Source organism: Lonchura striata, chromosome 11 (assembly GCF_046129695.1).
Source record: "Lonchura striata isolate bLonStr1 chromosome 11, bLonStr1.mat, whole genome shotgun sequence".
In the NCBI taxonomy this organism is placed as follows: Eukaryota; Metazoa; Chordata; class Aves; order Passeriformes; family Estrildidae; genus Lonchura; species Lonchura striata.
The window spans coordinates 13781746-13807790 of NC_134613.1; the positions used below are offsets into that span (position 1 = coordinate 13781746).

Below are 26045 nucleotides of genomic sequence, written 5' to 3' on the forward strand. Positions count from 1 at the left end.
ATCGGAGTTTCCTGAAGGATTTTTCACACCGCAGGAGAGGAAGGATGGAGGAATTGTTATCTACTTCATAATTATACTGTACATGTTTTTGGCCGTGTCCATTGTGTGCGATGATTACTTCCTACCTTCCCTAGAGATCATCAGTGAATGTAAGTCACATCCTGATCTTTTTCCTGTAAAACTTAGAAGCTTGGCATAAAACTTTCTCTTTTAAAAAGCTTCAAAGTTAGAGTGCTCTGAAAGAAAACTGAACAAGTTTCACTTTCCATGCACAGATGTGTCCATACAATATTTAATTTGATACACAGGATCAATATTTTACTGAAAAAACCTAGTGATTACACTGCACATGTATTCATTTAATATTTGCTTTCTTTCTGCCTGGAGGAAAATCTTAAGATTCCTCAGTATTGACTAAACTGACAATTTAACTTTGAGTTGCACAGTACTGTGTCCAGGTAACTACTAGTAAAAGAAAAAAATTAGGAGGGATGGTGATGTGTGAAACCAAAACTCTTCCTAGGGTTTGTTTTTCTTTAAAAGTAGTGATGAGCTACTGCTAACATATTAAAGGTATGACACAGGAGGGACAGGAATTCTATGGTTACCACTGTTCTAAGAAATCTAATCAATCTGCAACAATTCCCCTGGCTTCAGCAGACCACTGAAGTAAAGAGATGGTCTTGGCAGGGAGTTCAAATTTTTGCTGTCAAGAATTAACAAAATTCCCTAGGGAAACTCATCCCTGAAATGGAAAACCTCCTCCAAATCAGAACACTTACAGCAAATGTAAGCTGATACACTGCCAAAAGAGCTGGTGTTTTGTTTGTTGATGACAAATAAGCATTTGTCAGACATTTGCCTTGGTCAGTCATATGTCCCTGTACTTGGTGTGCAGGACTCAATCCACAGAGTGAGTTACATTCCAGAAAGTCAATTTGCGAGAACAAAAATTTCATTTCTCATAAGCAACACATAGGCTCTTATACTGTCCATACAAAATGAAAATTTGATTTCAAGATCACAGCACTGGTTTGAATTTAACTAATGTTTCCGGTATGTGAAGACACAGTAGTACAGATTTCCCTGGAAGATAGACAGACTTGATATGGATCATATAACAATATCACACTACAGTCCGTGGAATTTCCCCACAATTATTCCAATAGGAAATAGTTAAATTCTACATACAAATGCTGATTTTACAAGATATATAGAAATAAACTAGCCCAATAGATGAGGCTAATTTTCAATATATTACTTTATGAATCTCATATACATTGACTATATGAAAATAAACTTTAATCTACTAAATTGCAGTAGTAGCTAACATTATTTACTAGTCTAGTGAGAGTAAAGGGTATAAGCTACTGAGGTATCAATTTTTTAAAGCAATTTTTTTTGTTTTGTCCCCAGGCCTTGGCCTCTCACAGGATGTAGCTGGAGCAACTTTTATGGCTGCTGGAAGCTCTGCTCCAGAGCTTGTCACTGCTTTTCTAGGTGAGATGTGTTTTGACTCCTTATAACTTAGATTTTTTTTTCCTTGCATGCCAAACTGAAACATACCAGAGAATCATTTTCCTTACAGGAGCTTTTGTGACAAAGGGAGATATCGGTGTCAGCACCATCCTTGGATCAGCAATATATAATCTTCTTGGTATTTCTGCAGCTTGTGGGCTGTTTTCCAGTGTGGTATGTATCAGCTTTGCTAATTCTGCTCCTAAGAGTCAAATGGTTATTCAACAAAAGCCAAGAGAGAGACTTACTATGACAACTGCCAAGTTTATTATTTAGTAGCAAAACCAGCATGTAATCAGTTTTAAGATAAGTTGCTATGAAAGTTTTTAAAAACACTAACCTGTTAAATATCATACTTAAGTCATTCCTAAGAATCTTAAATTTTTACATAATATAGAAACGACATATTGATGCAGCATTTACAGCACTTAGTGAAAGTATTACAGCGAGGTTTAAGAAAAGTACATGACTGATCTGCAGGTTTCGAGGCTATCCTGTTGGCCGCTGTTCAGAGACTGTCTGGCATACACCATCAGTGCAGCAGCAGTCCTTGCGATGATATCTGACAACAGAATTTACTGGTAAGAGCACAAGTAGTGTTGAATTCTTGTTGACTGGAGATTTGTGAGACAGAGTTTTGAAAAACAAATTAAAATCCCCAAGCCCCAAACTTCAAGTAGCCTGAACTGCTGTTCACTAACAGAAAACATCCTGTTGGCTTTAAAAAACTTAAAAAGTCATAATGCTTGTAAAGATTACCTAAACATTCAAACTCTGCATATTTATGAAATTCGACCTGCATAGGTTTGTCTGTACAGGCTTCACAAAAACAACTGTTCTGACACAGCCATTAGTGTTCAGCATTTACTCCTTTTGAGCTTTTCCTTTCATAGCAGCATTGTTCAGAAAAACATTTGTCTGCCAGAAGGACATAATGAGTTTCTGACGTTTTAACTCCTCCATCAACACCAAAACTCCTGTTACCTTAACCAGACAGTCAGGTCCAGCATTAAGTCCCTTGAAGTTTATAATTTAAGCATCACATGAAGACTCAATTTTGCAATATCAGGAAAATGTTCAATCAGTAAGATCCCCTGAAAAAACATGCAGCTATACAATATACAAACAAGATTCTGCAGAGGAGGCGAGTTAATCAAACTGCTGAAAGACATGGGGACACTCAAAAACGTCCATGACATTAGCCATACAATTGCAAATAGATGCTTTTGTGTGTTCTCCTTTTGCTATTCATGCAAATTTTCTCTCTCTCTTCTTATGCCAACAATTGAGTTCTTTTATACTACATGTTATATAAAACTTGTTTTTCATTCTAGGTATGAAAGTGCATCCCTATTATTGATATATGGGTGTTATATTCTAGTACTGTGTTTTGACATTAAAATCAACCAATACCTCATGAAGAAGTTCAGTCCCTGCTGTACGTGTTTGACAAAAGCTATGGAAGAGAACGCGGAGCAGCAGCCTCTGGTTGGATGGAGGGACGAGAGTGGACCTCTAATTCGTCAACAGTCAAGAACAGACAGCGGAATTTTTCAAGATGAGCTGGACTACTCTCAACTTTCAACAAGCTTACACGGGCTTGATGAAATCTCTGAAGGTACAGGTATTATTACAGCTGTCTCTAGCACTCCACATGCCTGTCTGATCAAGAGCAGATTCTCAGATAGTATTAAGATTTTGCTCACAAAAATATCCAGCCTAGTATTTCAGTAGATCATTATTCCAACTTGGAATATAACACTGAGCAAAATCAGGGTGATGCTTTTCATTTGAAGTTAATTGCTAGAGGAATGCAAGGACAGTTGCTCATTTGTGTCATAGCAGAACTTTTGTCTTTGTTGTGTGTATTTGAGACTTCTCAGCAACACTACTTGTAAAATCCACTATCACCTGAAAGCCACACAGGTACTGTAGCAGTACACACTGTTTCCTTATGACAGTGGCAGGTTCATAGCCCAAAATATGCATAACATCAAAAGTAAAGGAATAGCTGTGATGTGGTCACAGGTCATTTTTCCTCTTAGGCAAAAAACAGCAGTTGGTACTTACTCTTGGTAAATGCTATGAGCAAACCCTTATAAAGAAATTCATTTCTCATCCACCTTAGTTCTTCCCGGTGATGTAATGAGAAACATGTTAATCACAGCATAATAGGTTGGAAAGGGATCTCAAGTATCATCTGGTCCAACCTTTCCTGGCAAAGGCATGGTCTCAGATGGGCCAGCTCCAGTTAAGGTGAATCTTAGAATTGTCCAACATTGGGGAATCACCACTTCCTGGGGAGATTATTTTACTGGTGATTATTATTGTGAAGAAATGTTTTTCTCGTGTACAAGCAGAATCTCCCCAGAAGTAACTTTATTTCAGAATTTTGTCCAGGGAGATGTAGGTACTACAGCTGAAATTTGAGGAAGAAGTATTTTTCACCTTTTTTCATATTCTCACGAGGACAGTTATATACTGTATGCTATGGATTCAAATGTAATGCTACAATTCAAAAGTTACTTTTTCTTCGACAGATCATCCAAATGTCTTCACCATGCCTGAAGCAGATATGAAGAGAATTTTGTGGGTGTTATCCCTTCCTATTATCACACTACTCTATTTAACTATACCAGATTGCAGAAGACCGTTTTGGAGGAACTGGTTCATGGTGACATTTTTAATTTCAGCAGTATGGATTTCTGCAATAACTTATGTTCTTGTATGGATGGTAACAATAGCAGGTAAGTACCTAAAGTGGTGTTGCTATACCAGTCAAGAATCACTGAAAAATTCTGTGGTTTCCCTTTAACAGACTGCACTGTAAAAAAAAACACAACAGAAACTTATGTTTGACTGCTTAGTTTGCCACCCTCTTCTATTCAATGATGGAACATTATAAAGTTTAGCTGCTTCCCACTGCTTACCATTACATGAATGAGAACTCAATGCAGCTACAAAAAACCCTATTTTTAAAAACAGAGTTTCACTAAACTGCTTCATTAAGCAAACCAATTAGACACACAGCAATCAACTTGTCATGCTGAAGGCTGACAAACATGAAATCCCCTAAGACTGGAACTATAGGTCAAAGCTTTTGGGAAAAAATCTGTAATTTTTATACCTGTGTTTTTCACAAAAGTTATAGTAAGAGATCTGGCATTAAATTAACTACCAAAAAAGGTCTCAAATGTGCTTATTAAATATTCTTGGAGTGTGTATATGTGGATCTCTTACAAATCTGCATCCTAAAGCGGGGCAGTACAAGGATTGCTTTTAAGCGAGAGAAGGGGTATAAACTTGTATGTAAAAACCATCTCCTAAAAGTACTTTGAGGTATTGAAGGTCTCCTCATTTCATTGTTTCTTTCTCCAGTCAGCTTGAAAGACATCCAGTTTTTATATTTAAGAACAAGTAGAAAACAAAACTAAAACTCTACAGAAATTTTTCAAATTTTCACATTATAGCTCACTAATCCTACTCAAGCATTCTACTAGTTCAGTTATGAAAAACTCCTTGTTCAGTGCAGAAGCAGACCTACACATTCAGTAAAACTTTGAGAAATTACTAGTAGATCGCTGGACACTATAACCCACCATGTTAACCCCTTGATTAAATAATTTTTCACTTGTACCCAGAGAACAAGGGTTCACTGTCTGGATGCTAGAAGCCTTTGAAATAGGATTCAAGTCAACATTATTGCTGTTGTACAAGTATTAATTCATATGAAAGTAGATATGGTAGAGATTCAGAGAGTGTATTATTCACTTTCAAGAGTCATCACAGGTAGTACTGGGGTCTTTGGCCCACTACTTCTAGGTAAATTATATTCTATTTACATGTTAAAACACTACAAGTTAAACACACAATATATTCAAGTCCAGGCTCTCATGAAGGTTGAGAACTCAAAGGTTCTATCATTGCATAATCAGCCTATCAGCATGTCACAAAGTATCATAGCTGGGCACTAAACTGGGATGGTCAAGAAGAAACCTAAACTAGTACCTCTTTCTGTTGCTGGCAAAGAAAATTCGACTACTTATAGCAACACATTGCTACTAATACACAAAATTAACAAAAGCCTAGAAAAATTAGACTTTTCTGTCTTAATGGTCAGTTGCCAGAAAATAAACCACTACACATTAAATAAAAGATAAATCTATCTAATAAAATGAAAAAAATAGCTTCTCCTGAGTTTATATTCTGTCTCATAACCTTCAGAGGGCTAGAAACTAATGTTGGGTATATAAGGCTGGTTCATTCATATTTCACCTTGGTTTGAACCATTATTTTCCAGCCTGAATGGTTTATAAAAGCTGTTTTGTTGGTCCCTTATCCTATAAACCTATTAGAAGTGATGGAAGGATAAAGAGAGTACAAATTCTGCAACAGAATCATGTTAGTTCCTCTGAAATCAACAGTTTCAAACATGAATTTACAGGGCTGCCCTAGACTAAGCTGGTAATAGACAAGCATAGGCAATAAGACTGACCTAGCTTAGTGTACTACCTCTTATTTAAATAAAACTTATCTTACTAAATGTGTCAAAATATTTCATGTAAGAACTCAGATTTCAACAATAAAAAATATTAAGATACTTTTTACTGAACAAAAATTTTTAAGAAAATTTAATTACTTTGTAGCTTGACTAGAGGTATCAAATACTTCAGCATATTGATGCTTCTGAATGGTACAAATGCTAGAACAGTTTTGAAGAATCCCTGTATTTTAAGTTAGAAATTAATATGGTTACAGGACATTTAGGGCTAAGAAAAACAGAAATTAGGGAAAAACAAACTGCCCTTCTAGTAAGAGTTTAAAACTTTTAATTTAAATTACTATTTCCCTTAAGGAACTCACACTTCTAAGGGGTTACTTGTACTTACAAGTCATATAAAAATTATGCACTTCGATTCTCGCAAATCACTTTCTAATTGGAGTGAAATGGTAAAGGCATGTAAGTTGAGACAGTATTCTCATAATATCTTAATGACTGTCCTCCCCAAGCAAACTCCTGTGCTTTTTCCCCACCCCCTGAGGGGACTAAAACAGTAAGTTATTGCTTCATGAGACTTTTGAACACTAACAAGGAGATGCCCAAAACTGTAAGACTATAGTATTTTCAAGAAATTGAGGGGAGGGAAAAAAAAAGGAGTAGTAATTTGTCAGATATTTAAACTTCTACTTTATCTGCAAGAAAAAAAATCATAATTGCTACTGTCTTGGCCACTGCAGACTTGAAGAACAAGGAAAGGATATTTGTTGTTACTCTTTGTTTTTACTGCTTTGTGGTTCAGTCACCTCACATGTAGCTGATACATTCCATATGAAATTACAGTATGATTACTGATTCCTTCTCCAGCAAAGTGCAAAGCACTTTCAGTGGATGAGCCCTAACTAAAACCACACTTGTATTTTCTACCCTTATTTCTCAACTGCAGGGGAAACGCTGGGAATCCCAGAGTCAGTCATGGGTCTCACATTACTTGCAGCAGGAACAAGTGTACCAGACACAGTTGCAAGTGTGCTGGTGGCTCGAAAAGGTAAAGATTTTAGTATTTAGGCTCATGCCAATGGATGTGTTTAAAAGGTACTACAAAAAGAATTCTAGTCACCATTTTGGTAAATTCAAAAAGTAACCTCAAAACCCGTGCTCCCAGACTCTAAAGCTTAAGTCTACTAAAAATAATAAATAGCTTACCTGAAAAAGCTGTGGCTCAGACATCTAAAAACTTCTCAGAGTATCTCAGAGAAGTATTCTAGATTGGTTTATTTGTTGTTGATTACATATTACAGTTTTACTGTGGAACACAACTGTAAGTGTGTGTATTTTAAACATAACTGGACTTTATAATAGCCTGTCTAGCTTGATTTTAAGTGCAACTGTGCAGATGCTGGTGATTTAGGGAGACTTTTTATAGTTGTGGTACCCATGTTCTGTAGAATCGTGACTATGTTCTTCCAATGCAAAATCTGTGAGAAACTGAGGGCTGGCAGTCTGTTCCTCCAAAACAGTTTGGCAATTTCATGCAATACAATTAAGCCAACTTATTTGTATTTCTTCTTTTACAGGTAATGGAGATATGGCTATGTCTAACATTGTAGGATCCAATGTATTTGATATGCTCTGTTTGGGAATACCCTGGTTTATAAAAACTGCCTTCATAAATACATCAGGACCCATAGAAGTGAACAGCAATGGTCTGACATACACAGCCATTTCTCTTATCTGCTCTGTTGGTTTTATTTTTCTGGCAGTTCACCTGAATGGCTGGAAAATAGATAAAAAATTGGGAACAATTTGTCTTGTCCTGTACTTAGTATTTACTGTATTATCAATTTTATATGAACTTGGCATCATAGGAAACAATCCTACAAGGGTCTGTGGTAACTAGTTTTAATCAGTGATTATGCTGATGAAAAAAATAAAAGCAGAAGAAAAAGATCAGTTTCTTCATTTAGTCAAAATAAAATTTAAAAAACCAACTCCAAACTCCCATTGGGCTCTAAATCTTATATACAGAACTAAGTCATGCCATTAAAGTAATATTAAGTAGAACAAAAATATCACAGCCTAATTGGAGCCCTTTCTTTTAGAGTCAAGAATTACAGTATGACTACAACGCACATATAAAACCAAAATTCTGAAAAAGACATCTACTTCTTACATTACAATGAAACACACATTTGGCAGGAAAAAAAAGATCAGAAAACACTAAATAAATCCCACTATGCAATCTGGAGATTAACAGAGAAAATGGCTTATTTTATTAAAAACAGTATAACCATTCATTTAAACTGAATGACTAGAGACACTTGGCCTAATTTTCCAAAGGCACTGAGCATCCAAAGCATCCCCGGTCTATAGGGACCTGCAGGTGCTCAGTGGCTCTAAAAAAAACAACAAAATCAGGCAAATTGTCTTTAAAAACCAAACATAGTAAGATTCAGTTAACAAGTATCACAGTATATTAAACACTATACTGTTAAAGGCTGGTGGGATTTAAAAGTTCATTTTTACAGCTTTTGTAAGCATACAATATTACTAAAAATGACTTACTAAGACAGAGAAGCTAAACAGACATAGGAATGTTCCTGAACATACAATTTTAAATTATGCATTGCGATCCAAGCGGACATCAATTTCTCTGCCACTGATTTTTATGCCGTTCATTATCCTACAGGCCTTTTCAGCAGATTCTGGTGAGTCAAATCTGACTGTTCCACAGCCCTTTGATTTTCCATTCTCCATTTTTATTTCTGCAAACATTACATGACCTGAATAAATAAGTTAAACAGCAGTTATTTCAAGTCCTCAGCATACTAACAAAGAACTCAGAAGTAATAAAGTATTATTCTAAATTATAATCTAGGCGAACATGAATTTGGCACTTTCAGACTGATGGCACATTCACTCATTCAGGCAAGGTGACATGGGACAAAAGAGCAGGAAAGAATCCAAATCCAGATCCACTTTCTCCAGTCTTTCCTGAAGTATGACTGTATTTGACCTCAAGTTTGAAACAAAGTGCCCTATGGAAAGGTTTGTGTTTCATACTGACAGAAGCATAAGTATTGCTAGGCATTAACTGAACTGTAGCTTAATCTAGTCCACCATGTTCATCACAAAAATATACCAAGCAATAGTCACAACCAAGCAATTTTGATAAGAAGCTGCAGAGCAAAATTAAAGCCTTTAAAACAAAGAAGTCACCAGGCTGGGAGTGGTGGAAAAGTAGCATGCATTATCCAATTCCTGCTGAGTTTCCTTGAGGTTGGACACTCAACTCATAAGGAAATATTTTTATAAAGATGTACCTCTGAGAATATTCAGTTCCCTGGAGCTAATGAGTTTTTGTTTATGGTATGTTCTAGCACACCCCTCCTGAGCCCCTGAATGTCACTAGGAAGAAAAACTTTTCCCTGAAATACAAAGCCTTTTATTTTTAAATATCATTTAATACTGTCATTTCACTGAAAGAAATCAAACACTGGGAAACAGTCTTTGTATTTCCTTATGATACTGACGTGAACACAATCTGTTGCTTATAATCATTAGAAGCAACTGAACATAGTTACTACATATATTAGCTGACAGAGATAATGAAAAAAAAAATTCTGAACTATTTGAAAGTTGTCCAGGAGGTTAAGACTTAAAAAAAAAGAAAGCACCTGTTGTATTATATCCTCCATCTACAAAGAAAACATCAACACCTTGTAATTTTTCATAATTGAACTGCGAGTTCTTATTTACATCAAATCTGTAAACAGCTGTATGATAACTTTTTTAGGTGTCAGTAGTATGTTTTAAATTATTTATCTTTTCTGTCTATCCAAAAGAAGTCATCCTGTAATTCAGTTACAGCTCTCCATTTTGAAAATGTGTTTTCAAAACATATCATGTATTTTGACACCCAAGCTTTATTTTTCACTTATTTCTGTGAAAAGACCAACTTTTATGAATTAGATAAAACCAATTACTGAATATTTGTAGCAAACTTTTATTTCTTAAAATAAAGGGGAACATTACAGCCTGCAAATATGCTAATCAGGATGATCTATATGTGTAAAACCTGTAATGCTGCACTGACAAAAATTACTAACTCTGATTTGATGCAGCACCATTTCTAAAGTAATGCATGATCTGGACAGATCCAGGATCCTGCACATATTTAACTCATAGAAAACACTACATTATATAATTTTACTGGCCAGGGAATATGTCAGAAAAAGAAAAAAATTCAAAGAGTAATTTTATTAAAGGAATAGGTTAAAGTTTATAGCAAGTGAGAACTCAGAGCCAATACAGCCCATACTGCACCTTGGTCTTGTGTTCTGTCATGCCTAAAAATTATTTATATAACTCAAGAAAGCTGGGTGAAACAAGAAAAATTAAGCCAGCCAGACTCCTCTTCAGAGACAAGACAACAGTCTTCCTGTTGTTTTCTAATAAACACCACAAAACACATGAAGTCTATGGAGATGAACAGGGGTAAGGTTCATATACATACCACATTGACTGAATTTCTCCTTTAGCTTCTGCCAGGTCAAGTCAAAAGGAAGCTAAAATAAAAAAGCATTATTGGTAACAAAATATTACAATGAGAGTAAGAGCAAGCAATCAAAGATACACACAAAATAAGCTTGTACTTTCTATACATTTAATTGCTTACATTTCTCACAAATATCTGGTTGCCTTTAGAGCCTAATCTCTCTCTCATGCCACTTCCCATGGGGCCAGGCACAAATCCTCGATCGATGTCCATGTTCCTGTCCAGGCCTCCACCCATGGCTGGTCCCATTCGATCGAAACCAGAACCCATCCGATCTATTCCCATTCCTCCAGCCATATTGTTCATACCACCCATTCCACCACCTACACAGAGAAAGCAATGGAGGATAAAATAAAATCTTTTAGTAATAAACACACAAGTATTTGGTATCAAACAAAGTTCTTGTGTCAGAAGAACAGCTTTATTAAAAATGCTGTAATATAAACCATAACTTTTATACATGCAGTGCTTTTTAGGAGCATGGCTAGTATTTTATGACAAAGTATTATACAAGATATAGAGTGTCAGTTCTAAAATAGTAAAACCAAACCTGCATCAAGCTATTAGTCACACCATCTAATGTACCAGAATTTTGAACACAAGAATTCAAAGTCTGTCTTGTTTAATTTAAAAAAATATAATACCCTTTACCAAAAAGATCAAATAAATAACTGCAGTAATACTTACAGATAATTTGACCAGATATAATATTGTCTGTTTGGCTTCCTGCATTTATATTCAGCTTAACTTAATGCACCATACCCACACCTAATTATAAAATCTTCTAGAGAAGATTTTTTGCCAAGAACAGAAGTTACTGCAAGTAAAGAGCATGAACTTTATTATGTGTCATGGTTTAAACCCTAATAAAAAGTACATACATGGAATAAAATGTATTAATTTATATAAGTAACTAAGAGCAATAGCATTCAAATACTTTAATATTTCTGGATTCATAATTAAAAATTAATGTACAGTAAAATTATCAAGATCATTCATGAGAGACCCTCTCTTTAAGCCTTAAGTCTTCTAAGACTGGCACTAGCAAGATTTTAGTTTCTCATCTGCTCTAGCCTGAGGAACTCAGAGTTGCTGCAATACAAACTCAGTACTGGAGCTTTGCACAAAATTAAACTGGGGGATAATCTGAAATTCAAGGCTGATTTTTTTTATTTCAATGATGGCAGATTATAAGGTTCAGCTTCACAAAGTTTACTCATAAAACTGCCTGCCTTTTTTTCTGAAACACAAGTTTACTTTAATCACTTCTCCCTCCAAACTAGAAGTTGAAACCAATCCAAATCTAAGATTAAGGGAAAGACTTTATTAGCTAGTTTTCCTCTGAACTTTTACCTCAACAAAACAGCTTTGAAAACTGTTAACTTATCACATGCAACAGAGTTCTACTTCCCTCAACAGCGAGACACTATGCTACAGCAAATTCCTCTGACACAAGTGTATACTACATTGTTACATTGCCTATGCATTTATGTTCTATTGAAACAAGTTAACCTACTCATTCCAGATCTTACTGGGCCCATGCTAGGTGCTCCCATTCCTCCTGCAAAAACACCAATCATTGCACCACCTAAACAGAGAAAAATAATGAAGTGACATACACTGAAACCACCAGTTAGTGAAAAAAAAAACAAAGCACACGCTAATAAAGTGCACTGTTCTCAATGTTACCTGGCAATATTTTTCTATAAGGGCACTTTTACGTGTGCCTTTACTATACAAACTAAATAGGAACACCTTGTAAGTAAAGTTAGTTTCTCCTTTTCTACTACAGGATTTAAGCTACTCTGATTTCTTTCTAGCTTTTCTTCCCTCTGACAGCCTGCCAGCAGCACAAACATGGTAAAATTAATTGCGCCACTTCCTACATTGGGAAAAACAACCTCAAAATTCAAGGCTTCATCTTATATGAACTTGATAATATAAAAAAAATCAACAATACTGCTGCAAATCAAACATCCTCAATTCCACTCTGATACTATAGCCCAATCAAAGATGCCTTCCTTGATTTCAAGGTTACTAAAAGCAAGGTTACTTCACAGTATTTCTTTTAAGATACCATTAACCTAAATACTGTAACAGGAGTACATCAGAGCCTCCCCTGATCAAACACAGCACTTATTAAAAGTCCCTTCCATTTCCTTCCATTATTTAAGGTTAAGCTGGGAATCTCCAATTTTGGGTCTCAGGATACTATTCAAATGGGCAGATCTGATAGATTGTAAATTGAAGCTTGCTGGATCTACTGAATGAAAGACACCCACATCACTTTCCCACAGTGGTTCATGAATTTTTAAACCAACGTGTTATCAGAAGCCCCAGAAGCCTACTGCTTGCAGAAATATTTATAACTTAAGTGGCCTTGCATTTTCACTCAAGAAACAGATGTTTATGCAAGTAGCCAGAGCGAAAGCATACACTTGATTTCTAAGACATTCATTCCAAGGCATTAAGACTAGCTCAAAGGACAAGCTTATTATGTTCTTACCACTTCTACACATTTGTCACTATTCTACACTACACTGTAGAATTGTCAATTCTACATTACTGAAGAGAAGCACACAACAGTTACCCTTTGCTATGAATGGCCTCAACTAATAATTTATTTTTTTTTTTCAAAAATCAACTTTTAGACCAGATGAACCTTAATGCTCTTAGAAGTTCTTCTCTTTTAAGCAGGTGAATTAAGGGAATAGAAAAGTACAATAAACAGGGAAGAGGAAGAACAGCTGTCTCCTATAATGCGTTTTGTGTTCAGTTTCAGGCCCCTTACAACAAGAAAGACATAGAGGTGCTGGAGTGTTTCCAGAAAAAGGTAACACTGCTGATCAAGGCTCTGAAGGGAGCACAAGCCTTTTGAAGAAATGGCTGAGGGAGCTGGGGTGCTCAGCCTGGAGAGGAAGAGATTCGGGGAGGATCTTTCTGCTCTCTGTAACTACCTGAAAGGAGGTTGCAGAGACATGGGATCAGTCTCTTCTATCAAGTAATAAGCAATGGAACAAGAGGAAACGGCCTCAAGTTAAACCAGGGAGGTTTAGATTGGATATTAGGAAAACATGCTTCACAGGAAGAATTGTCAATCATATGAACAGGCTGACCAATGAAGTGGTGGTGTCACCATGCCTGAAGGGATTTAAAAGAAGCATACATGTGGCTCTTGGTAACCTGGTTTAGTGGTGGACTTGTCCGTGTTGGGTTAAAGGCTGGACTTGGTGATCTTTTCCAGCCTAAGGGATTCTGGGATTCATCCAGGTAACAGCATAGTAACAACGGGCAAGAAGACTATTTTTGAGCTCTTCCACACCACTGAAGATGGAAGAGTAACCAATCTGAGGAAGCCCCACTGCCAACAAGACATCATCTATAAACAAAATAATGCTGGCTCAGTTACAGAAGAGACCCATAAATACCATTCTGAGCTATAGGAGCTCAGAAGGCAGGACAAAAACTGAGGGCACCAAAATTCAACACTCCTGTCCAATGCTACCTGAGCTGCAGTAGAAACAGTATTACACCATGCATTTGCAAAATAGGCTCATGGAAGCTACAAAGGCTGCACGTGGACACCTTGTCGGGATTATCAGAGGCATATACTTCAACACCCCAAAAGTTTAATACCCTAAAAAATATACAGTATGAAGGTAAATGCTTTCCTCAAACAGCTATTCCATTCATATTTTACAGAGGGAAGAAAACCCTCCACACCTGAACCTCTGTAACAAACATTCAGATTACATCCTTAACAGTAATGACTGGGGTAGAAGAAACAGAAGATGACCAGATGAAACCTCTTCTCCTCTTCTTCTAGCAAAATTCTTCCAATACTATGTCACAGAAAATTTAACAGTTACCATACCCATTCTTCCAAAAGACTCTCCAAAACCACGGTTCAATGCCATGTCACCACGACCAAATTCTCTTTCCATGTTTGCTCCCATTCCACCACGGAACATTTCTGAAAAGAACAAAGCAAAAAAACAGGAAGATTCTGTTATTTACATCTAAGTTGATGCTCCACAACACTTGTTTCACAGCTGCTTGTTTAAATAGAAGTGAGTCTAATGCACAAGTCAGAGGCACCTATTACACACTCAACTCTCCTGCCAGTTCCTAGGCCTCCATTCATGCAACTACTTCCTTTGAACTCATGTATATTACCCAGCCCTAAATGGAGAGTATTCAATAAATAAATATTAGCAAACTAGTAGGTGTACAGGAACGGTGTTCAACTACCTCCCATTCGGTTAACTCCAAATCCTCCCATGTTAGGCATTCCTTCCATTCCACGAAATCCAGGAAGTCCTGCAAAATAAGGAAAAGTGTTTTCTATACAGTATTAAAGAAATATTTAATGCAAAAAACTTCACTGCACGTACCGCCTCCCATTCTACTCATTCCACCAAATCCTGGGCCGTCTATTCCCATACCTTTAAAGCAAAAAGATAAAAAACACTTAGTACACCCTAATGGATTTTTAAAAAGTCAGACAGAGTTAATATCTCAAAAGCACACTACACAAAGTTTGCTTTGTCAAAAGTCTGTCATTTTTGCAAACATAGAAATGGCAATTTTAAACTTTAAAAATTTTAAACTAGCTCTGTATAACTTAAAAATAAATAATATGGATTACCTCCCGGACCCATGCTCCCCATTCCACCACCCATGCTCAGCTGTGTTGCACTGATGGGCTGTCCACCTGGTCCAAGTCCCATACCGATGCCACCAAGACCACCTCAAAAACAACAACAACAAAAAAAGTATGATCAGAAGAGAGACTTTCCTCTGCATCACAGAGACCACAGTAAGCAAAAGTATTACTAAACTGTGTGAGAACACTGATCACCATATACTAAGTGCAAGGAGTAGAAAACCAAGCAGGCACTCACGAGGTAATTGTGAGCTTTTGCTGTCCACAACACGGAAGTCTTCATGAGGAACTGATTTGTCATCCTGATAAAAAACAAGGATGTTATGCTATGATCCTTTCAATGTTTTGGCAGAGACATATAAAATAGAAAGAAATGAAAGCAACTTACCATTTTTACATGCATGGGTCTATCAAACAGGAATTGTCCATTGAACATAGCTGAAGAAACAAGTCAAGGAGTCTTAAGAAGGTTATTTAACTGTTTCTGAAGAATCAATGTAATAACTTATTATATTTCTGTACAATTACCGAGTCTTGTCTTTCCCTACCTTATTTTTAGAAACCAAATTCAAGGGCCAGAAGATGTAATACAAGCTGTTCAGTACATTAAAGTTAGTTTCACAATTGTCACACTGTCAGGTATTTTTATTTTCTTCAACATCAGGAGGGACTTTTAGAATTCAGTACTAAATTCAGGAATTACAAATGTAATCTGCACAGTATTACACTCTAGTCCCTATATCATAGCTACAAGGCAAATAAGAACCATTTGTACAACTATGCTGTCAGAACCATTAAAGACTAATCGATATATAATTAATTATTTTTCAAAACCAAGGATACATATTGCTTGAACAGCTTCAATTGCTTGTTCAAAGGTAACTGTCCCCATTCCTCGACTCTTGCCATCTTTATCTTCTTTGATGTCTGCACGTTTCACAGTTCCAGCAATGCTGAATACCTCCTTCAGTTTCTTCCAGCCAACTTTGAAGTCAAGCTTAAACACAGAAATACATCAGTGATTTCAGTGCACATCTCTGTTCTGCTATTACATTTGGAAGAGATTTTCTGCATTGCTGTTAACTCCTCATTGATGCTTGATAATTGTAAATAGCTGAGATTTTGTAATATACACACACTGTGTCAAAGTCCAAAAAGTCACCCATTGTACATGTATGTACAATATGTGCATGTATTTTACTTTAATAAATATACTACCATTGGGCTGGTTCTTGAGAAGAGCAGCAGTAATTCTGCAAGACCTCATATAAATACAGTAGTCTTTTGTGCTGATAAAGAACTTGAATCACTGTATTTGTTGAAACTTTAGTGTGTTAGTCTAAAGTAACTAGCAAGATAAACTAAACTGATACTTAATAAAAAAGAAATGCAATTGTAAATAGTGAAGAGATGTATAAAATATTTTTGAATCAACAAATTACTGCAATAATTAGAAGTGCATGTCAGTCTCAAGAGTTTAATGTATCTTTCCATGTCAAAAATCTGAACACATACCCAACTTTTTCAACTGAATATACTAACTGTGAACTATTTCCAACCTCCTCTTTATATTAAATCTCAACTATACAAATATCAAACATTAAAGTTATAAAATCCTGTTTTAAGCTTACATTGGCAACAAAAATCGTGGATCCAAGCCTGCCTGCTTGCAAATTACTGATAACCTCAGGAGGAATGTTTGGATTATTGAGAATAGAAGGTGGTAAATTCATCATTCCAGGTGCTGCATCAGGTCCATGTCCTCCTGGAAACTGCCCTCCTCCCCGCTGCAGAGCCCTGCGAGCATGTTCCCCCTCAGGATCCTGAAACATGGGTACAAACAAAGCCACTCAACCATCAACAACTGGACGGACAACATAGAAAATGGTACTACTTGAAATTCTGCATAAACCCATGAAAATTATCAACTAACAAATACACTTGTCCATGTCAGAGGGATGATGAACTGAATTAGCATGGAGACCTAATTCCCTCACCTCTAGAGGTGGGTCCTTTCAGGTGAGGGTTGAGGCATATTGGCAAAGCACTTGTTGAGGAAGCGTGCACTGCCACTTCACATGCTGTACCTAGCCTATGGACAAGTAGAAAAGATTTCAAGCTAAAGGACTATCAGTCTAGCACTTTCTTCCAAGAACTGAATGAATTTAATTAGGTGGTGGTTTTATATTATACCATTGTTAAAACTGTAACAGGACAGGAAGAGCTGCATCTGATACCATGATATACTACAGCACTACAACAGAAATACTGGCATTATTTCACTTTCCAGACATCACAACTTCTCTATTTCCAGCCCCATTTTTGCACATATGTAGTGGTCTAATAACTAGCTCATTCTGTGTAATATTTTGAAGCAGATAAGCAGTGTAAACATAAGATTACCTAGGCTGGAAAAAACCTAAGGTAAGAATATGAAGTAAAGTTGTTTTAACAAAAAACAGCATTAGATTATTTTGATTTTAGGACATGCTTTTTGTCAGTTTATTTGGCATAGTATCCAACCTTTTGCAAGCTAATGGGCAGTTCAGCCCATTAAGAAAATTTCACAAAAAATTAAAGTGGAAATTGTGCATCTAAGATTCCTCAAACACTGTATGGTCATCTCAGTAGCTTTAGTATCTTCATTATTTCAAATTGAAAACAGCAGCAATAAACATACCTCTTTAATATTCAGGGGTCTTCCACTAAGATCATATTTGTTCATAGTGTCTAATGCCTTCTTAACAAATTCTTCATCTTTGAATTCAACCACACTTAGAAAGAGATCAAAACATTTAGAGTATTAAAACAAAGTCTAACATACCAAAACTAATAGAATGTTTGGAAAGCAGTGTGCTTCTACACACATAAAAAAAGAAACTTACCCACAACCCTATATCCAGGAGATTTGTCATCATATGTAAAGAGAAAACAAGCAAGAAAAAAAATAAGTTAGTCAGCACATATGACAGAGCAATGAAGATTCTAGTTAAAGATCCCAGCTCACTGTTAAGTAACTCTACAAGTTATTTTCAGCTTCAATATCCATAATATATGCTCTTTAGTGGTAGCCAATCTGAATTTCTCTTACTTTCTCAGCATACATACCATTCAAATGCAAGAGAATACATTGAGTATGCTCTTTGAGTCAAACCAGAATTGGAAAAATGCCACACAGATCCATGTAAGGACAACTGGGAAGAGGAGGTGGGAGGAAAGGGTGGAAAGAAAATAACCCCAAAACATAATCAAAAACCAATCAGGACACTCATCATTTAAAGTTGTCCACTAACTACAAAATTTAAATCTACCTACATCAAGTACACCACTACAATAAAAAAGCAGTCTGCATTCCTCGTCAGTACAACATAATTGAGAAATTACCTTATAAGAAAATACCCTTATTGACTGCACCAGCATCCTTCTAATCAAGCAAAGAGTTGAGGATTTCTTAAAGCATAGCAAAGCTAACAGTATGTTTTAGTTTTAACAAATATTAAAGAAAATAATTTGCAACAATTGATACAGTTAAGACTCAAACCTGCATTTCTCATGTTCTCACTGCAGGCTTGGAGCTGCTATTGGCCAAACTTTTGACTATTATTAAGACGACAGAGGAGCTTTAACAATCTTCACTATTAGTGCCTCATTGCAGGCACTCTGTTGGCTACCAACCATATCCATCCATTTAGTTTTAAGAAAGTAAATACATTGAGCCAGTGTTTAAAAAGTACCAATCCTGCAAAGCTGTGAAATCAGGCACTTCACCCAGTATATTCTTAGCTAACATTTTATACTTCTTGGCCCCAAGAAGAGCATACTACACTAAAATAATTTAAATAAAATGACTGGTTTATTGAACATCCTTAATATGAAACAGATTTGTACCAAGACAAAGGTGTTGGCTAAAAAGAAGAATTAAGTAAAAGCCATTTGTTAACATTTACAGAAGTACTTTGTCCCTTACAACCAACTAGTGTGAGTTGCATGAAGGTGTCAGACTACTTCTAATTCAGAATCCTCAAGGCTACCTTAATGAAAATCAGTGTAAAAATGAAACTTACTTTCTAATAACTGGTACAGGTATTATACAAAAATAAAACTGCTGAGGAACTTTTAAACCTCTAGCAGATTGTTGCCCACGGCACTTACCCTTGATTTTCCTTCAGCATCCTTAAACAGCTCCACGTATGTAACCTCACCAACTACATAAGACATACAAAGGGAAAATACCAAGAGACAATGCATTTAAACACCAGTATCTTTCTTTACTGTGCCCCTGTGCACAAGTCTACAGAGAATCACCTATTATTCACCAACAATCAAAACCAGACCAACCACACCTCCTGTCAATGGCTATATAATTTAGCTAGTTTTCAGAAATATGCAGCAGCCACATTCTCAAAAGCTAAAAACAAACAACTATATTTAACCTAATTCATACTACAGATCATATTTTGGCCAGTATGATATAGTTGGTGAACAAATTCAGATATAGACAGTCCCTTAACCTAACAAATGAAACGTCAACGTTCACTGAAAAAGTGTTACATTTATCATCCTACTCACAACACCTGTTTTAAGGTGACTTTCTACCTGAATATCTTCAATCAAAAGTTTGCCTTCAATAATAACCAAATTTACACATCAAATATTTCACAGCAAGCAACTCACTTTCTAAAGTAGGAAGTTTAAATAAATAAACCAATCAAATAGTCACGTCACCTTACAACAGATAAGCCAGCAGTTACAGAAGGGGGGTCTGGCATTTTTCACAGCCTAAAAACCAAGTATGCTTTGCATTACTTTTGAAGAATCAATTTTTCAAGAAAAACACAGAACTAACTTTTTACAAAATCCATATATTATAATTATTTTACCCCAAATTTAAAATAAAATTTTTGGGGTAGTCAGGTTTCTCTATCAGAACTGCAACAATAGGAACAAGCTTTTAATACAAAGCTCCAGACAAACAGTCATGGCAGTAATGACAATGCAGACAAAATTAATGCCACAGCCAGATTCCACCAAAGAAATACAAAACAACTTTTGAAAGCCATCCCTTATTATCAGGTTAACACACTTCATGTGTTGCTTAAATACAAAAGCCCTTAGAGAAAAATAAATCTACAAGAACTACAACTAGACAAAACACAGTCTCTTTAAGAACTCGTGAGGTCATGCATATACTCTCTACTATCACACCGGAGTGGCAGAAGATTGTGAGCACTGCATTTACCCGGCCTACCCTGCAATGCAATTGTCTCAGATGAAAGAGGGGAAGGGAGATAGATGTACCAAGTACAGGCCAAACCAAAAAAAGTCAGATCAAATCTGTGTGGCTCAAAGGACACATCGGTTGCATTTAAGCCCTACTGGTTTCTGTGTGAAGTGTATTACAAGGAGTGAGTTACCTTTCTCTCTCATCAGGTCTTTAATAGCTTGCCATTTCATGTCATACGGGATGTTGCTAATAAAAACTCTGTTGCGACTAACAGCCTTCTTGTCTCCAGAGCCTGCATTCTTCTCCTTTGCATAGGGGTGGAATTTATTCTTGTTTCCAAGAGAAGGGATTGCCTTTGCTTTTGCAACAAACTTTTCTTTCACAGGTGTTTTCCCTTCTTTTGCTGTCTCATCATTATCCCTACATTAAAAAACAAAAATCCAGACAAAAACACTGTTAGTCTTGTGTTGGATCATTAGACTACCCCACTTCCTACCTATATAACTGAATATTTCCTATGCTATTGGAACTCCTAGGATGTCAAATGCTGCTTTTCAAATTAGGAAAAATAAATTCATGCTATCAGAGTAATTCCAAAATACACTACTTTATCAAGAACAAAAAAAATGTTCTAATACAAAGTAAAGAAAGTACATCATACTAATTCACTTACATTTCATTTCAGAGAATCACAGAATCCTAAAATGGTTTAGGTGGCAAGGGACCTTAAAGATCATTTCATTCCAAGCCCCCTGCCATGGGCAGGGATCACCTTACTCAGGGCTCCATTCAACTTTTAACACTTCCAGGGATGGGGCATCCACAATTCTAGACAACCTGTGCCAGCACATCTTCTCTGTCAAGAACTCAGAAAGATGGAACTATGAAACTACTACAAAGACCAAAACAGAAGGAGTGAAACATGACCTCTAGTATCTGTGCCTTGGTGCTTTAGTAATTTTCACACCTCACTTGGACAAGTTACAGGATACTCACCACAGAAGTGGGAGTAGAAACAGTCTAAGCTTGACAGTTGAAACAGCTTGGGATGTTTAATTCAATGGAATAATATCAAAATTAACTCTAATAGGCTTTACATCAAATTATGTTTTATCTACCCCATAAATTATCTTTATTCACCATTTGTGAAGATACAGCCAGACTACTGTTAGACAGAAATTAAAATTCAACTAAGAACAAGAAATATTTTTTCAGTTTCACTGCTTAACACTACTAGAATTTGAAAACTTGCTAAATGCATAGGAAACAGCTGTATTAAGCCATGCTATGAATCTAAGACTAATTAGGTAACTAGGTATTATCCACTAAAAAAAACAAAGCAGACACCTGGCCCTCAGTCTTTCAAAACTTCACCAATAGCACCAAAATCCTCCTTTTAAAATATTTTTATTTTTCAGATGAAAATGCAAGAAAATTGGCTGCTTTTCTTTTACAGCAGTCCAAATCTCAACTTCAGTAAGACCATACAATTTTAACAGAATTAGAAGAAGTATCTGTAACTCTTCAGCACTCCTGATATTATCACAAGGTCATTTAGCATGCTAACAGAGGCTCAAGGACCTGAATTGTTACTTTTGAAAAGGAGAACTGCTGAACTGAATGAATTCACTGAAGGAAGCCACACAAATGTGATCCACTAAACAGATGCTATTTAGCATCTTTAACTACACATCACTGTCTACTTAGAGAAACTTTAAAAGTACTTCTATTAAAACATGTATTTTAAAATGCCAGAATTAGCATCTTCAGTTAGAACAATTAGAAGGTGATGTCCTACAGGACTGACAGAAATGAATGATTGTGAACACTCCTTAAATTACATCACTATCTTTGTAGTATATTTCCCCCATTTCAGAAGGCTTAGTTTTTATAGTTTTTCTCACACTGAGACACTTTGGAAGGTTTCAAGCATTTCAGCTTTACAACCACAACATATGGCAAAACCAGTGATTTTGATTAACTGACAAGTTTTCAGCTCTCTGTACAGTTAACAAAACAGTAAGCGGCAGTCCTGCACTCAAAAGCACATGCAAGGAGCTTTTTCATTATCTACTCAAGCCTGGGTACATTTCAGGGAGGAGTACATTCAAATACGTCCGTATTACTCCCCTGACTTTTTCCCCGGTTTTGAAATACATGATATTAACTTCACAACCCTTGTGTTTATATATAGATTAAGAGTGGATCAGCAACTGGGAAATGCATGGATACTCCCCTGGGGCAAGTATTTGTAAAATTTAAAACATCTCAAGTCAACAATATGTTATCTGGTTCAAGCTTTCTCCAACATCCCCCTACATCATCCCTCCTCCACACCATCCTGTCTGTGTGACAACACAATTCCTGTGTGGCTGTGTGGTGAAGTGAAATGAAGGGAACAATGCAGAAACTAGAGGGATTCAAGGGAGGAGGCAAAGAGCAGAGTACCAGGTCTTCCAGTCAGATCAGTTCCTTCCAATCCAACCCCATTTGCAAATGCAAAACTCCTGCCCAACGAGACTCCTAGTAAAAATCTGAGTTCTTCCTTAAGTTTTAGGATTAGAACAATGGATTCTCTTCAGCCTTTTAAGCTCTTTCCTGCTTAAAGGATTATGAAACAGCTCCTTGGTGCTCAATGTAGTGCACAGGATGAGACAGGTCTCCAAATATGGAATCCAGAGGCTCTGCAAGACCTGGCTGTACAGATCAGTAGAGAGCACATAAGATATAAGCTTGGCATAAACTCCTAAATCTGGGAAACAAAGCGACACTGCACTTGGTCTGGGAATCACAGCCAGGCCGCTGAAAATAGAGGATTAATTAAAGAAACAATCCTTCTTGCAAAACTCATCTGCCAAAACCAACACAGACCAGTGACCAGGGCAGAGGCAGAAATCCTTTACAATTCTTACCCTCCTCCTTGAATATTAACAATAATTTCAATCATAAATACATTCAAAGCAATGTCACATTACTCACCTACAGACTACAGAAAAGCCAGACTCAGAAATTATACACGGACATTTTCATGGGGGAAAAACAATAATAATTTCTAATCTTTACTTTCTGTATGAGCTACACACTCCATACATTAATCTTTGCCTGTGAAATCACAGACCATCACCGTTCTTAGGACTAGAAAAAAGATGTCTAATTAGTTCTTCAAAAAAAAGTGCATATGCTCATTGATTTGAAAGACCAATTATACCTTTTGGAAAAAAAAAACTTTTGAACATTACATAAAGTTCTGAAGACAAAAGACAAGTTTTCCACATGCAAAACTAGAAGCCTATAAATAATAAGCACAAGATACATCAACATGAAAGCCCTAAAATTTGAATTTTTAAAAGAAACTTCTACTCCTCCTCACAAGTGTCCATAATAAGATAAGCAGACAGAAATGGAAAAAGTTCACACCATGTGATTTCAAACCACATGGATCACTTTAGCTTTGTTGTGCTGAACAGCTCCACTGCCCAATACAAAAATACCTACGGAAGTGTGCAAACTGAGTCAGGATTCCTCTCCAGTTTAACAAATGCTAAGCAAACCAGGTTAACAAAATCCCTTTTTTTAAGTAATACACTTAACCCACAGACTGACAGCTTAATACTTTTTACACCCATTTGGGGGAAGATTACAAACTGTATGTGAAAGAATAAGATTTGAATCTCTGCTACCAAGAGCCTCCATTGCTTTCAAACTTCAAATTGTGACTTCTACCAGGCAGAATGACTGGGATTTTTCATTTGCTTGTGAGGTTTTGGAGGGAAGATACTGTTGACAGGAGGGATACAGAGAAAATACCTCATTTCAACAGCAGCAACCTCAAAAGGTAATAAAATTTATTCTCTTAAAAGGGGCAAAAAGGGTGACATCCTGTGAAAATTCAATTCCAATCTATGCAGCTTGGAAGCTGAGGGCCAGATTAGGAGGAAGAAAAACCAAATCCACAAATTCCATTTTCCTTGTAAACTGAAATAAATTTTACAGGGAGTCAAGTAAAGGCATGAAGTACATGTTTATTCCTCCAGCTTTATATTAAAAATTATCCCACATGCATTTTTTAAAAATACAACAGTATCAGAAGAGGACTGCTTAGAACATGTCAAAACTTCACAGACGCCAGCAGCTTTGATGTACTGTAAGTCTACTGTAAATGCATTTTCCCTCCAAGATCTGAATGAGATTGGAAGAGATATTGAAATTCCAACGATCTGAGGCCAAGATCTAGTTCAGGTAGAGTGACAACCCTCCAAGCCTGACATCAAGAACAACCACACAAAGTTATTCATGGTATTGTTCCAGAGAGCTGGTATTTCCAGCTCCTTTATACTAAGTTCCTTTTAGACCTACTACACAAGGCACAATTTTACATACTCCGTGTATGAAAATGTTACAGCTTCCAAGAAACATGCATGCATATGCGGGGTTTGTTTTTAGAAAGTAAATTACTATAGGGCTGTTTTACCATCCTCACGTAAACAAAGACTATTTCAACGGCTTTAGAAATTAGATCGTTTTGGCAAGAAGTGTTAACGTAAACGGCACCTGAAGCGATGCGGAACGCTCCTGGAAAGGTATCCCGCGGGAACCGGTCCGCCAGGTACCAGAGCCCGGGGCTCGGAGCCCAGCCCAGCCCTGCGGGGCGGCCTCGCACCGCCCGCCCGCAGCGGCCGCTGACCGGAGCGGCCACCGGCCCCGGCCCGGGCCGCGGCCGCCCCGAGCGCCCGGGCGGGAGGCCCCGGCCCCGGCCCGCCGAGGAGGAGCCATGGGGCCGGGGGCTCCGGCCACCTCCTCCCGCCGCCCTCCGGCCGCGTTGCCCCCGCCGCCCTCCCGGCCCTGCCCTCACACACATTTTGACGCCATTTGCGCTGCCCGCGCCGCTACCGGGTGCCGCGGCCGCCGCCGCCTCCTCATCCTGCAGCGGCTGTTGCTGCGGCTGTTGTTGCGGTGCCGGCTGCTGCTGTTGCTGCGGCGGCGGCTGCGGCGCCTGGCCGGCCGCCTCCTCGGCCCGGCGCGGCGCGGCCGCCTCCGCCCTGTCGCTCTCCGCCATCTCGCGCGGGCCGCGGCCCAGCGACCGCCGGTTTGAAACGGGCCCGACCGCCTCGGCCTCGCCGCGCCGCGCCAAGTCTCGCGAGAGCGCCGCGCGCGGCCGGGCAGGGCGCGCGCGCCGAGGCTTTGTGCGTTGCCATGGCGGCGCGGGGCCGGGCCCGGGCGGGGCGGCGCCTCACGGCAGCGCCTCACTGAGCCTCTGAGGTGCTCGGTCGCAGAAACCATTCGGGCTGGAAAAGACCTCCGAGGTCTTCAAGTGCACTCTTTAGTATAGCACTGCTAAGTACACTACTAAGCCAAGTACCCAAGTGGCACATCTTAGCGTCTTTTAAATCCCTCCTGCAATGGTGACTCCACCACGTCCCTGTGCAGCCTGTGCCAGTGATGGACAACCCGTTCCGTGAAGGAATTTTTCCTAATATCCAACCTAAACTTCCTTTGGTGCAAGTTCAGGCCATTTCCTATCACCCTATCACTTGTTCCATGGAAGAAGTGACCAACTCCCACCTGGCTACATCCTCCATTC

At 37.7% G+C, this 26045-nt stretch overlaps 2 protein-coding genes across 3 annotated transcripts; one reads left to right on the plus strand and one right to left on the minus strand.

Moving 5' to 3' along the window:
* Positions 1-7966, plus strand: SLC24A5 (solute carrier family 24 member 5). Its single transcript, XM_021537487.2, has 8 exons — positions 1-149; positions 1417-1500; positions 1589-1692; positions 1999-2099; positions 2853-3136; positions 4059-4265; positions 6963-7064; positions 7594-7966. Exons 1-8 carry the CDS (start codon positions 83-85, stop codon positions 7914-7916), a joined length of 1272 nt encoding a protein of 423 aa, XP_021393162.1. The 5' UTR covers positions 1-82; the 3' UTR covers positions 7917-7966.
* On the minus strand, positions 1763-25520 carry MYEF2 (myelin expression factor 2). Of its 2 annotated transcripts, XM_021537482.2 has the most exons (17): positions 25321-25520; positions 20655-20884; positions 19393-19445; positions 18126-18133; positions 17921-18014; positions 16872-17063; positions 16084-16237; positions 15629-15678; positions 15479-15542; positions 15223-15324; positions 14969-15019; positions 14826-14894; positions 14449-14547; positions 12091-12162; positions 10695-10897; positions 10533-10584; positions 1763-8799 (listed from the first exon to the last, which is right to left on the minus strand). In XM_021537482.2, the coding sequence occupies exons 1-17, from the start codon at positions 25518-25520 to the stop codon at positions 8636-8638; spliced, it is 1857 nt and encodes a 618-aa protein (XP_021393157.2). In that variant the 3' UTR covers positions 1763-8635. The 2 variants fall into 2 exon arrangements, with proteins under 2 accessions (XP_021393157.2, XP_021393161.2); XM_021537486.2 differs by lacking the exon at positions 12091-12162.
* Positions 25521-26045: the final 525 nt, after the last annotated feature.

Excerpts from the sequence above, each read along its gene's own strand:
- SLC24A5 (XM_021537487.2), top strand. The coding sequence starts at position 83 with ATGTTTTTGGCCGTGTCCATTGTGTGCGATGATTACTTCCTACCTTCC. Across the intron at positions 1,501-1,588 it reads GCTTGTCACTGCTTTTCTAG|GAGCTTTTGTGACAAAGGGA; the intron begins GTGAGATGTGTT and ends TTTTCCTTACAG. Across the intron at positions 4,266-6,962 it reads ATGGATGGTAACAATAGCAG|GGGAAACGCTGGGAATCCCA; the intron begins GTAAGTACCTAA and ends TCTCAACTGCAG.
- MYEF2 (XM_021537482.2), bottom strand. The coding sequence starts at position 25,520 with ATGGCGGAGAGCGACAGGGCGGAGGCGGCCGCGCCGCGCCGGGCCGAG. Across the intron at positions 16,238-16,871 it reads CCACGATTTTTGTTGCCAAT|CTTGACTTCAAAGTTGGCTG; the intron begins GTAAGCTTAAAA and ends TCTGTGTTTAAG. Across the intron at positions 10,898-12,090 it reads CCCAGTAAGATCTGGAATGA|GTGGTGGAATGGGTGGTATG; the intron begins GTAGGTTAACTT and ends TTCTCTGTGTAG.